Source organism: Cavia porcellus, unplaced genomic scaffold (genome assembly GCF_034190915.1).
Source record: "Cavia porcellus strain 051 isolate PalLab524CR breed Dunkin Hartley unplaced genomic scaffold, mCavPor4.1 scaffold_14, whole genome shotgun sequence".
In the NCBI taxonomy this organism is placed as follows: domain Eukaryota; kingdom Metazoa; phylum Chordata; class Mammalia; order Rodentia; family Caviidae; genus Cavia; species Cavia porcellus.
Window position 1 is genome coordinate 64,847,599 of NW_026947497.1, and position 13,781 is coordinate 64,861,379.

General features: G+C 41.2%; 1 protein-coding gene across 12 annotated transcripts in view; it reads right to left on the minus strand.

Moving 5' to 3' along the window:
* Map4 (microtubule associated protein 4) overlaps positions 1–13,781 on the minus strand; it is a 158,372-nt gene that overhangs the window by 34,284 nt on the left and 110,307 nt on the right. For 7 of the 12 annotated variants that reach the window (XM_063261096.1, XM_063261095.1, XM_063261094.1 and 4 more), the window contains exons 8-9: positions 13,036–13,158; positions 7,679–11,011 (exon numbers count right to left, since the gene is read on the minus strand). In XM_063261096.1, the coding sequence (XP_063117166.1) occupies positions 7,679–11,011; positions 13,036–13,158 (3,456 nt within the window). The remainder of the gene's footprint in view (positions 1–7,678; positions 11,012–13,035; positions 13,159–13,781) is intronic. The other 5 variants (XM_063261101.1, XM_063261100.1, XM_063261099.1 and 2 more) reach the window with 1 other exon arrangement.

The window sequence follows — 13,781 nt, forward strand, 5'->3', positions numbered from 1 at the left end:
AAAATGAAGTATTTAATGAAATAAAGCAAGATATAAGTAGAATAGTTAGAGAAATGCTAAACACCGCCCAAGGAAAAACAGATGGTGGAATGGAAGAACAGAAAAAAGGGGAGAATTGTTCGATGGAGAAAACAGAATACGTGAAGCAGGTTCAAAGAGATTACCAGGAAACTAAAAACTCTATTGAAAGCTGGCATAACAGCTTGAAAGAAACTAAGGACAGATTATCTGAATTGGAGGGCAGATTTGTAATTTGGGAGCATAAAATGAAAAACTTCTTAAAAATAACAAGAAAACAAACAGCAATAATACAAAGGCTAGAAGACGATAAGAGCATCTATAACAAGAATTAAGAACATAAAAGAAGTAGGGACACAAACAAATGGACTATAAAACCTATTCACAGAAATAATCCAAGAGAATTTCCCTAATTTAGCAAAAGGTAAAGATACTCAGATGTATGAGGCATACAGGACCCCAGCCACCTACAACCCAAACAGAGCTACACCCAGGCATATAAAGATCAAAATTCCAGAAATCCAATATAAGAACACAATACTAAAAGCTGTCAGAGACAAGAAACAGATCACTTACAAGGGAACACCCATCAGAATTACAGCAGACTTCTTGGCACAAACCATCAAATCATAAAGAGTGTGGGGGGGAAATAATTCAAGCTTTGAAAGATAACCACCTCCAGCCAAGACTGATATATCCTGCACAACTGTCCCCAGAAATTGATGGAAAAACAAGGTGCTTCCAGGATAAAGAGGAACTAGGGAAATTTGCAACCTCCAGTTCAACTCTACAGATAATACTACAGTATATTCTTTTTGTGTATGTGTGTGTGTTTTTCCTTTTTATCGGTACCAGGGATCGAACTCACGACTGCCTGCTTGCAAGGCAGGTACTTATGCCGCTGAGCTAAATCTCCAGCCCCCCAGGATATTCTAAAAAAGGAAAATACCAAGACTTCAGAAACAGTGGCAGAGAGGCCGCAATGAATGGAGCAGAAAGCGAAATGAAGACGACAAACTGACAACAAATGACAGAAAAAGAGCTCAATAGAAATGAGGCAGAGAAGATTGGATGGTAGGAACAGCTATTTTGGAGAAAACAAGACATCATAATAGCTAGTGCTGATTTAGTATCATCTTGCTTTGAAGTCCCATCAAGCTTTTATTCTTCTGTCTACATCGGTCTTAACAGGTTGAATCTTACTGGATTTTATTATATATGATAATATAAGCAAAAACTTTTATAGACAACGAGATTATACAGAAACCATTGTTCATTTTCTGACAGTTGGTTCTAAATACCCTATAATACTGTCTTTCTCTTGAATGGTTTTACATTGTCTTGATATGTTTGGTGCTACAGTATACGAAATTATACTCAAAGATTTCAAGGAAAGAGACACTATGGTAACTAATTTTATGTCAGGATATCTTGTGGTGAAACACTATTTTGCTTAAATTGTTATGCTTTGATCTGCGCTGTTTTGTTGTTATGCCCTCTTTGATCTAAATTTCCTTTTTTGTTTTTAATTATTTTTTATTTTTATCTTTTTAATTAAGGGAAAAATAAAAAATAGCAGGATACATTATAGTAACCTACTTTGATTTCCTATTAACTTGATTTGAAAGCCTGTATAGCCCTCACCATCTTGCTTTGACTGATTTTCCTCTTTTCTGCTTTGCTTGATAGTACCAAGTTTGAAAGTATAGGCAAAACTGTGAAGACAATAAGATTCATTATGACGCCCATTCTGGTTGACTATTATCTTCTTTTGAAGTCCTGTAATGTCTCCAATGTTTTGGTTTTATTCGTTACTGTTTTGTTCAATTTTATTATAACTGATGATATAGGCAATTCTTTTTAAGATAGCAAGAGGCTATGGTAACCATTGTTGATCACCTAGTATTTTGTTTTTTACATTATGTATTATGTCCATCCTTTTGATTTGACTGACTCTGTTCTGTTGTATCACATTTGGTTTTACTCTCTTCAAAAAAAAGTAGTAAGAACTGTGGGAGTAATAAAACCCAAAATGTGTAATTGTCATTGTACAAAAGAAAGGAAAAAAAAGTGCTCTAAAGAATATAACTGCATATATATTTAAGTGTGTAAGACAGATAACCATATTACTGAGTTTTGTTGGATCATTGAACGAAACTGTTTCGAGTCTCACTGTTTGAAAGTCTACTTTATATGCTTTAATTTTGTAACGTGAACAACTATTTCTAAGATAACAATATGTAATCTATTAACTAGTGAGTTCCTACTGTTTATTTTTTCTGAAATTCTGTATAACTTGTACCCTTTTTCTGTTTTTCTTTTTCTCCTTAAATTAAAAAAAAAAAAAGCTAAACTGTTTATTATTTTACCCTTATATCCCCTAAAGATATTGTTAGGTAGGTGGAAAAAACAAGAGTGAAAGAAAGAGATCGGTGAGACTATTAAAAAAAACTTCTTTTTTAAGAATATTTATTATTTGGGGGCAGGTGAAATCTACCTACTGAGCCTTTGCACCGAGATATGCCTACACAGCCTTTCTATATTTTGAGACAGGGTCTCTCAAAATCATTAAGCTGCCCATCACGTTGGGATTACAGGTCTGTGCCACCATGCCAGGCAAGAACCTTCTGTTAACAGCAGGGCATTAGGGAGTTGTGGATGCAACTTTACCACTAGGTTTGATCCTCTGCCTACACAAAACTGTAGGTTTGATTCTCAAAACACCAAACAGAAGGACAAGCAACTCAACCATACAGCAAGTGCTTACCATGAGTGAAGTTCTGGGTTCAGACTCCAGAACCCTCAAGCAGTCAATGCAGGATAACCAATAGTTTAAGCAAATATTCAAAAACATTTTAGTATTTTTTTGCAAAGTAAGATAAATACTAGCATTTAGCACATAGGACTGTCTGAAGGTAAAGGAGTTTAAACCAAGCATGGTGGTGCACACCTTTGATCCTCTCCCTCTGGGAGGCTGAAACAGGAAGACTAAAAGTTTGAGCCCAGTCTGGTAATCCAGTGAGGGTCTGTCTCAAACCAAAATGTAAAACTTTAGCCAATGGCACATTCCTGCAATCCTAGCACTAGAGAGGCTGAGGCAGGAAGACCTTTCTGAGTTTAAGACAGTCTGAACTACATAGTGAGATGCTATCCCAGAAAAAAAGAAAAATCCCAGCACTCTTGAGGCTGGGCCAGAGGATCACTGTTGATTCAGGGCCATTTTGGTCTACACAGTGAGCTCAAAGCAAGCCTGAACTGCATGGTAAAACCTTGTCTCAAAAAGACAGGCAGAGGGGGCGGGGATATGGTTTAAACTACTGATTATCCTGCATTGACTGATCGAGGGTGCTGGGGGCTGAACCTCAGTCATGCTAAGCACTTGCTGTATCATTGAGTTGTTTATGGCCTGACAAATGCAAGGTCTTGAGATAAGTTAAGATTCTTGACACCAAAAGCAAACAAACAAAAAAAGACAAAAAAACAACAAAACAACAACAACAATGACAAAAAGTAGAGGTTTGTAGCTTGGTGTCCAGGCTCTGGGTTCAATCCCCAGCACCACACCCATGGATACACAGGAGTTTATAGTAGCGTTAAACATAACAAGTTTCAATAAACAACACCTGTTTTTTAGCTGTGTAACATACAGATTCCCGATAAATTTAATTGATATGCTAGTAAGGAAAAAGCTACCAAAGGTGAGAGCAGGAGGGGAAAGCAATGAGAAAACGCCCTTCCCAAGGGCACTACAGTTAAGGAGAGATATTATTAAGTGGGTACTTCTCCAGTTGTAAAATAGTAGCAAGTTCTAAGATTACCAATGATTTTCGTCATTTGCTGAGCATATTTTATTTATGTATGAGGAAACTTAAAACTGTAAGATTCTCGGTTTATAAATTACTTCAAGTTTCACACCAAGAGAATTTCCCACCATAAACTGACATTCTCAGCTGCTGCAAGACAGTTGATGAGATGAAGGAAACTGAAGAACCAGAAATGAAGCCAGATAGAAAGGAGAGCAGGCTTCAGTGTAACAAAGAAAAGGCCTCCCTAACCATTTGTCCCTGGTAAGGAGAGCCCATGTGCACTGTCATCCCCTTGGTTTTCAGAGATACAGCTAACACGGAGCAGATACTAGAAATCCAATATGAAACATCCTTGCAAACTGTGCTCCCTGCCCACAAAAGGCCTTTGTTTGTTTGTTTTAGACAGGGTCTCACTGTGGAGGCCAGGCTGTTTTCAAACTCATTCAACCCACTGCCTCAGCTTCCAAGTGCTGGGATCACAGTGATGTGCCAGCACACCAGGCAAGAAGGCCTTTTCTGACAGGCTGAGCTCAGGATTCCATGTGTTCTGTTAATCTTCCCTGCCTAGAACAATGTATGTAGTAAGTGAAAAAGCCTTCTGCTGAAGTTTCCCTAAATTTCACAATGGCCTTAGAAAGGAACAGAAGAAAAAACAGTAGCTGGAAGCAACTAGAACAATGTATTCATTTTGCTATCTTCAAAATAGGATAAAATCTAAAGATAATTCCGATATAATTACACAATAAATATATAATGAAACCCTGTTTTATAGGTATCACATACATGTAAAACTTTATGCTGAGTATAAGAGTCACACGGAATAAATTCACTACAACTTCTGTGTAAAATACTAGACCCAGTCAAACAACCTAGATAGACACTAATACCAAATTAATCCCTGTTCCACAGTTTTAAAAGTTCTCATGATGTAGCTTTACATTTCCAGCTGGAAGAGTTTACCTGTTACCTAGATACTAAAATAAAAATACATAGTTACTAATTGACAACACTCATCTTTTTCTTTAACAGTATCTAAAACTTCTGGAGGCTGAGGATTTAGCTCAGTGGCATAAGCACCTGCCTGTCAAGCACAAGGTCATGACTTGGATCCCTGGTACCAATAAAGAAATAAAACTTCTGGAAAGTTATTCTAAGGAGAGAATGAAGAAAGCACAAGCCTTAGCCTTAAGAGATTTTGGCTCAATTTCTAACTCAATTACTTCACTATCTGTATGGCATTAACCTTGACAGTACTCATGTTCTCACCTGTAACATGGAGAGAATCTTTTGTAGTACTGTTGTGTGTGTGCGTGTATCTCGAAGAGACACAAGCTAATCTTATCTCCTAGCTATCTACAGATAAGACACAATCTTCACTCAGTATATGGTGTTATTACCACTGTTCATACCACTAACACCTCTGATGAAATACTGAAAATCTTGGGTGACCACGCGACAAAGGAGGTCAGAATACGGAGAATCATCAGCAGCATACAGAAGCAGGACAGTGAACACTGATGATTCAGAGAGGAGGAAAATGACATCTACTAAAGCTGGGCTAGCAGCATTCATGGATGAAACACCAGGGCCTGCGTGGGAGCCACAGCTTGCCTGGAGCTCGGCTCCTCCACCTCTACACACTCCCAGATACCTTGCGATAAACTACACCGAGCGCACACAGCTTCTGCCAGAAGCATCACCATGCAGCAACAGGTTAACACTTAAGTCTGAAGAGCATTATGTTGCTGAAGAGAAAAACTCAACCTGGAGGGTTTATTTAATTTGAATTTATTTAATTTTATTTAATTTCTCACTATGTAGCCCAGGCTGGTCTGGAACTCACAGCAACACTCCTGCCTAAAGGTATGGAATGGTACTGGGCATGAGGTCCCAATTCTCAAAGGATGAGGGTTCCAGGCCTCCTGGGCTACATAGGGAGTACAGAAGGAGCCACAGCAGACTGTTCAAATAGAAGAGTATGCACTGTCTACAGGGTTTGGGTCCTAGAGGATACAGTGTAAGTCTCATGTCCTCCCACTCTCCTTCCACGGCTATTCTATAAGGCCACTCCCAGCACACACAGCCTGCATGTGTGGGTTGCTCACCACAGGGCTGAACCTCTGCACCTGCTGCCTCCTAAGAAGAAACCCTATTTCAGCAAAGGCTCCTCAATAATCCTAGCACTTTGGGGGGCGGCGGGGAGAGACCCTGAAGCAGGAGGACTGCAAGTTGAGGCCCAGCTTGGGCAGTGTGAAGATTTAGCAAGACTCCATCTTAAAATTAAAAAACGGCTGAGGCTATAGCTCAGTGCAAAGACCCTGAATTCAATCCCCAATGCTGCAAACCAAGGAACAAATAAAAACCAACCAAAACAGCAAAAGAAAATATTGAATAAAAAGTGTTTCTTTGGAAATACAGACTAGGCTTTCACAAAATGTTACTCTTTGGATCACTGCAGAAACTAAAGAGCTGGTTTAGAAATCCAAACTAAACATCTGGGTAGGATGGTGGAAAGCCCTTTACACACAACTGTGTTATATTTCTGCCTTGGTGATAGGGTAGCTAGAGGAAGGAAAAAGCAGAAAACATGAGAACATCGTACATATATAACCATGCTTAGCACTCTTCACTCACAAAAGTATTCTGTATGGGCACAGACTCATGCATAGCCCAGCAAAGTCCCCAGCAGAGGCCCACACCATGCAGAGTACACACTCACAGCAAAGCCTGTTGAAGCTGGACTGACTATCAAGATACACCAGTGTTTTTGATTTTTCAATTTCTAGTTAGCAGCTGTATCATGCATGCTGGGAAACTGTGATTAAGAGAGCATCATTTACAGACTGTGAAAAACCTCAAAAGGAAAGAAACAAGTTTTGAAGGTTAGCCTCAGGGAAGTCATTATGTTAAGTATAAGCCCTTCGGGGGAATAAAAAGGCTATTTCTGAATCCTAAATGAATCACGTCTCTATCTATCTGTCTGTCTGTCTGTGTATCTTTGACATAGTCTTATAAAGCTCAGACTGGCCTTTAACTCCCAGCAATCTTTCTATCTCAGCCTCCTAAATGTTTGAACTACAGGCACATGGTATCATGCCCCACATCAATTTCACTCTAATTACCAGATTGGTTCAAGTTCAAACGGGCAAAATTAGGAAGAACCCAACAAGAAGCAATTTTGTACTGTGCTTCACAGACACTGAGTTTGCCCCAAACTAAGTCACATGCAACTGTGGACCAGCAGCTATAAGCATCCACCTGGTGAAACAAAGTAGCTGCATCACTGAGAGATCATTTCCCACTGCTAGAATGAAGTTTATGCTGCAGTGCTGGTCTGGGGCTGCCATATACACAGAAGAAGATATTTTTATTTGCTCTAAAGCAGGTTAGATGTCTTGTTCCATCAACACATGCTATATACATACTAAAAAATAAAAACTCTACTTTCCACACAGGAGGCATGTTTTCCACCCTAGTGAGTGCTACAGACTGAACTCAGGGCCTCACACATGATAGGCAAGTGCTCCACCGCTGAGATACATCCCCCTTTCAGAAACCACAATTTGTTTTTAAATTAAGAACGGTGGATGGTAATAGGGTTTCTATTCGACTTCGCCTGAAACCCAGTCCAGTAAAAAGGCATGCATCCAAGTCACCAGCCTTCTCAAGCTGGACACAAGACACGTCTTGGCTACGAAAAGCACGTAAGTAGCAGTTACAAGTTTTCATGCCAACAAACTAGTGACTACTGAGAGTGATTAGAGTCTGGATGAAACCAAGGCATAAGCTTTTTGCCTTTTGGATGCTGATTCAAAAGCCACAAGCACACGCATTTCTCCATGGCAGGCTCATACCACTGGACTTTGGTTGCCGGAGTCTGTCTCGTTCTTGGACTGCAGACTTTGGCAAAGGTGGAGTAAGCCCTCGGGACTTGGTAGGTCTCATGTAGCCTTTCATTGGTTCTGCCATTCTGCCTTTATCTTCTTTTCTCCCTTGGGCCAGTATCTTTGGTTCAGATTTCTCTGCCATTTTCTGAGATGCTTCTTCAACGTTATCTTTGAGTTCTGGGAGCTGCAGGCCCTCGGAAGCAGTCACTACTAATTTATCATCCTTCCCTGCAGGAGGACCTTCAACTTTGCCACATGAGAAATTAGAATGGAGTTCTGGGGTTGGCCGGGAAACACATTCTAATTCTGTAACTTTACAAGACAGACTAATTTCTATTGATTTTTCCTTTTCACTTTTTGAAGACGTAAGAGTCAAAGCTACCTCCTTCTCCAAATTATTTAAGCCCCTGGAATCGCTCTCTTCAGCATTTTGGTCCGCACAGAAGTTGAGTTTTTGTGCTTTGTCTCCCAGTAAGTCAGGAATCTGGGCCGGAACAGAGCCTCTCTCAGTAGCCTGCACTGGCTTTGCTGGAGGTGCTGGGAAGCCACTCCAGTCTGCCATTAATCCAAGGCCTGGGGCCTCTCCCAGCAGGCTCTGGTCTGCTGCGGGCACTCCAGTAAGGAGGTGACCTTGTGCTGGCTCTGCAATGTGCCGCAATGAGCACCTAGAGGCATCGTGATGGCCTGACTTGGATTCTCCCACAGCATGCTCTTCATCTGCTGCTGGGTCATTTTTTGTGGGATCCTCAAGCTCACCTTTATTCTTACACCAGGGATCTGCATGACTGTTAACTGTTTCTAGGGCTGCTGTGGAAGTCAGAATAATTCCTGCTCCACTTGGAGTGGTCAGAACAGCAGAGGCGGCCTTGGGTCTTTCTTGCTCTGGGACTCCATCCTTTTTGCAGCTAGCCTCTTCTACTAATAATTTAGAAACTGGGGCTGAGTTTATTTCCTGCCCACTTTCTGCCAAGGTGTCTGGTAAAGAATCCCTTTCCTTTACTGTTGGAGGAGCAGAAAGGGGCAATTTTTCACGGGCTGCTAATTCCAGAGTCTCTGGAGTAGCTGACTTATTTATCAGCTCTGACAGTGTGCTGGGACAGGTAAAAGTAATGTTTCTATTTTCGTCCACATAGCCCATCCCTTCAATTCTGTGGTTCCCTGAGGTTTCCATGGCAACATGCATTTTTGCTGCATCTATCTTACTCTCCAGAATGTGCTTCTCAGGAAAACTATTTTTAACCTTTTTATTTTTTCCATCATTACTCTTGTTATTTGGTTGGTCAGCCACTGTGGGATGTCCATTGACTTCATCAGTCTTGTTCTCCTCAGACACTACTGAGGAAACAAATCCTGCCACCTGCGTTTGGTTTGGAGCACTCACATCTGTTACTCTGGTAGCTGGCTCCTTGATTGTGTGTGTTTTGCTCCCCTCAACAGCTCTAAGTTCAGCAGAATTAACCTCAACACTCTTACCCTTTCTGTCAACTGCTTCTACCATCAGTGCATCTGACATACGTGAGAACACAGGCTCTGGTGCTGGGGGGAAAGTGAAGCCCAGTTCCCTGTTTTTCAGGGAAACACTACTAGTGTTGTCTCCGTCCTTCCCTACAAAAGGTGAGTTAAGGACTTCCTCCCTGCCCTCCATTCTAGCAGTCTGTGTGGGGTAATTATTTTTAAGCTTTTTGGTTTTGCCTTCATTATCCCTCTTTCTGGGCTTTTCAGAAATCCAGGGAGTTGACTCCTGGTCCACCCACGGCCCTTCTTCTTGCTTGCTCTTATTACCGACACCCATATTCCTGACTGAGCTGCTTCTTTCTATCCTATTAGCATGAGAAGGCTGAGTCAAGTTTGACCCATTGTCTAAGGGACTCAGGCCCTGCACAGCACTTCCTACTCTCGGGCTAGTCATCCCTGCCTCGGGGAGACCAGACATGGTCCCCGGCAGCTCTGAAGAGCTCAGCCCCAGCCCTGCTCTTTTATCCTCAGCAGTCACCCTTTCGGCCTTAGGGATGGGCTCATCTGGCCCCAGAACAGCCCTCCCATCTTTCTCATCATCCAGATGCAACAGCAGCTCAGACTTGGTTCTCATCTTCCCAGCACCCACCCTCACTCTCCCAGAACTTCCTCGCCCTTTCTTGCTTTTGCCATCACCTATTGCTCTCTTCACTGGCTCAATCCCTTGCCCAAAGGCCTTACCCAACACTTGCCCCTGTGGTTGTTCAAAAGCAAAGATGCTGGTTTCTTCCCTTGACATGGAAAGTACTTCCTTATTTGGTTCTTTAACCTCTTTGGCTCCTTCTGAGAACTCTTTCTGCTTGCCATCATACAGTTCAGTCATTTTATTTTCATCATTCCCTTCTATAAGACTATTTTCTGTTGGATTACTTGTTGTCAAAGTGGCTGTCAAATTAGGCAGTTCTACTGCTGTGGGTTTTAAAACCATACCCATAACCTTCTGGTCCAAAACAGGTGAGCAAGTCATACCCTCTTTGGATCCAATCTCCAAAAGAGCTGCCAATGCGTGGGAAGGCACCTCTGTCAGGGGTCCTTTTGGACCAGGAGGGCCCTCTGTCTGGCTTTTATCCACAGGAGTCTTCAGGTGGGGTGCAGGCTTTGGCTTGTCCTCATTGTGCTGTGGCAACGGTTCTTGGCACTGTGTCACTGAACCATTATCTTTTCTCGCTTCCTGTGTCCCTAGCCTGGGCTCAGCACTGACTGCAGTGGCTGGAGGGGCTCCTGGGCGGGAAGGAGCTCTAAGACTCTTTGAGATGAAGTTCTCGCCTCCCCACCTGGCTGCTCTGGAGTCAAGCACATGCTCCCTTTTCATGTTCTCTCTGGCAACAGATCCACATTCTGGGCCCAGCACGGCACACTGGCTGGAGAGGACAGCAGGCTGGTGGGAACCAGTTGCAGAGGGATGGCCCTTGGGTTCCTCTGCATTGCTGTTGTCCCACTGCCCCCCAGTCCGGGGTTGAGAATATCTCTTTTGCTTTGGTTTCTTCTTCTTTTTTTTCATCATCATTGGGGTACTTTCTGTATCCCAGGCTTCCCTGCCAAGATCCCTCTGGGGTTCAAGGAAGTCAGTGTGAATGTTCTTCTTTTGGCTCCCGGGCTCAGCACACAAAGATGAGCCAGAGACCCAATCCGACTCTGCCCAAGGGCCAGGGCCCAGCCTGGGCTCAAGAGTCTTCCAAGGAGAAGAGCCTCCTGGCAACTCGGGAAGGACCCTGGCAGGCCTGGGCTGGGCTGCCTTGCGGTCACTGGGTCTGCAAACTTGTCTGCCTTGTGTGAGAGGGGCACCTGCAACACATGAAGTCAGCTAAAATTCCAAACAATAAATTCCTTGTTATTTTTTTTTTTAAGTGCATTCAGTGACTCAGTTAAGCAGTCTACTTTTACCATCATAGTTTTCCAAACACTTTTCACCCTTAGCTAGGGTTACCAGAGGTCATCATCTCAGGTACAGATCTTTTTGTCAAAGATTCGTACTAAACTTTCAAATATTTCAAATCTTTAAGCCCATATAATAAGCATAATAAGTGCTATAAATCTCATAAAGAGCCTATAAATCTAATTTATTTATGTGTCATTTTTAATTCATACATAAATCTCAATTCTCTAAGACGGTTAAGTTTCTAGTGCTTATCTATTCTTGTGACATTTATTTACTTACTCGTGATTTTTGACAGAATTTATAAATCTAAGAGTCTGTCATTAATATTACATGAATCTCTGTCAAACAAACCAGCTTGGTTCTGAGAAGTAGACCAGAAGGTCCAGATTTATGCTACTTAAATGAAAGGGAAAAAAATGATAGTGAATTTGTTTTTTGGCTAGAGAAAAATGCTCATTTTAGAAGCAAAATGTTTTACTTTGGAAGACAAATATGCTAAATCTCAATGTTCTGTTCCTAAATATACTTCCCAAAAGTCAGAGAAATATAATGTTAAGTACTTTAAAAACAATTTTAACAATTAACATTAGCATCCCTGGAAAAGTTCGAGGATCACGATATAGATCCAAGTTCACAGAAAATCTCAGTAAGAGTAGGTTATGCTGGGACTGGGGATTTAGCTCAGCAGCATAAGCACCTGCCTTGCAAGCAGGCAGTCGTGAGTTCAATCCTTGGTACTGATAAAAATGAAAAAGAAAAAAAAAAAAAGAGAGAGAGAGTAGGTTATGCTATTCCTTAGGTCTGACCCAATGGACTGATTTCAAACAACTTTAAAATATTTAGAAGTAGTACCCTTTATTCTTGTTCTTAACATTTCAACACCATCTAAATCCTACTCTAAATAAACTTAATCTCTAACGTTAATTGCAGCTTCCTTCAAAAATTCTGAAGCAATAGTACTAGACAATCTACAACATTTAATTTGCAATTAAGCACCAGTTATTTGGTGCCATCTCTTATTCTGTTTTCTTCAGTTATTATTAAATCTGTGTTTTCAGATTTAATAGGTTGACTCCTAGGAACTTGTTCATCCAAGTTATTAATGTAATAGTAACTCAAGGGAAAGGACTTAAATACCTATGTGCCATAGTATTGCCTCTTTGTATGTAACTAGCAAGCACTTAGTAAGATAGACTGGTATGTTCAGCCCCTAAGACAACACACTAAAGAACTCGACCTCTACTAAGTGCTAGACAGAAGGCAAACAACTACAAATTCAGAGTGAAATAAATCATGACCCTGGTCCTCAAGAAGCTCATGTTCCAATCACAGTCACAGAAAAAGTTAATAACCATATTCGTAAGTTTCTGGTTTATCATCAAAAACATATCTTAAAGATCACTGAACAATCAAACTGTAAATTGCAAAGTATCTTAGTACCTCTCAAAATTGACATAGGGACCATTTGGGTATCTTGTTAAAGGAAGACTTATACTTAGGAAGGTCCAGATGGAGCCCAGGAGCCTGTGTTTCTAACATATTCTTGGCCAGTGAGGTGCTACTGAGCCATAGAACACAGGTAAGGGTTTCTAGAACAGCTGATCAATTTATTCAGCTGCTAACAGCTAAATAAACTGAGATATAGCCGATGATCAGAAAGAATAGTGAAGAGGTGAGCTGGATCACAATTCAGTGTTCTGAGTTGATACAGTGGTAACTTAAAAGTATGTAACAAACTGACTTTCTGCTCTCAACAAATTGAAATCTACAGAAGAAAAAAATGTGACTTTAAAAAAACCACATGACTTGAGAAACTATACTGCTTACTTAACACTGCATCAGCAGGGAAACAGGCATGGTGTATGCCTTTATCACCCCGTCACTCCTTGGTTAGCCTGCTTCCAAGAGTCCATTTGTTTCCCTAATTTACCTGGGGTCTCCAAAGAAGCTTCAGAAAGCTGACTGTTGAGTGGTTTCTTCTGTTCTAATTTCTCTATCCCAGATTCTTCATCAGTTGACAAGTTGTACTTTTGGCCTGTGGTTTTGATTGGTTCTAAAGGCAATAGTAAAACCTACATAAGTTTAAGAGAAGCATTATTTTAATTATCTTTGCAGATTTTGACACTGAGAATAGGGTGTGTGTGTTTTATATACAAGTCTTGTAGCCCAACCTGGCCAAGACCTCAAGATATCCCTGCTTAACCCAAGTGTAGGACTCATATCTGTAACCCTTGGGGCTGGGGATTTAGCTCAGCAGCATAAGCACCTGCCTTGCAAGCATGCAGTTGTTGAGTTCGATCCCCGGTACTGATAAAAAGGAAAAAAAAAAAAATTAAAAAAAAAAAAACCCCAACATCTGTAACCCTTGGACTCTGGGCGACTAAGGCAGAAGGACTGCAAGTTCAAGCCCAGCATGGACAACATAATAAGACCGTGCCTCAAAATTTTAAAAAAAAAGAAAAAAATTAAAAAGGACTGTATATGTAGCTCAGGGTGAAGACTCTGGCTGGGTCCAATTCTGAGTCCTGGAATTATAGGTATACACTACTATATCTGCTGATGGAAATTGTTTTCAAGGAATTTTCCAGTAACTGGCAGCAGAAAAGTGCAAAGATAGTTGGAAGGTAGTTGGCAGGATTTCTGTTTATGCATTTCCATTTTCCCTTTACACAGGGT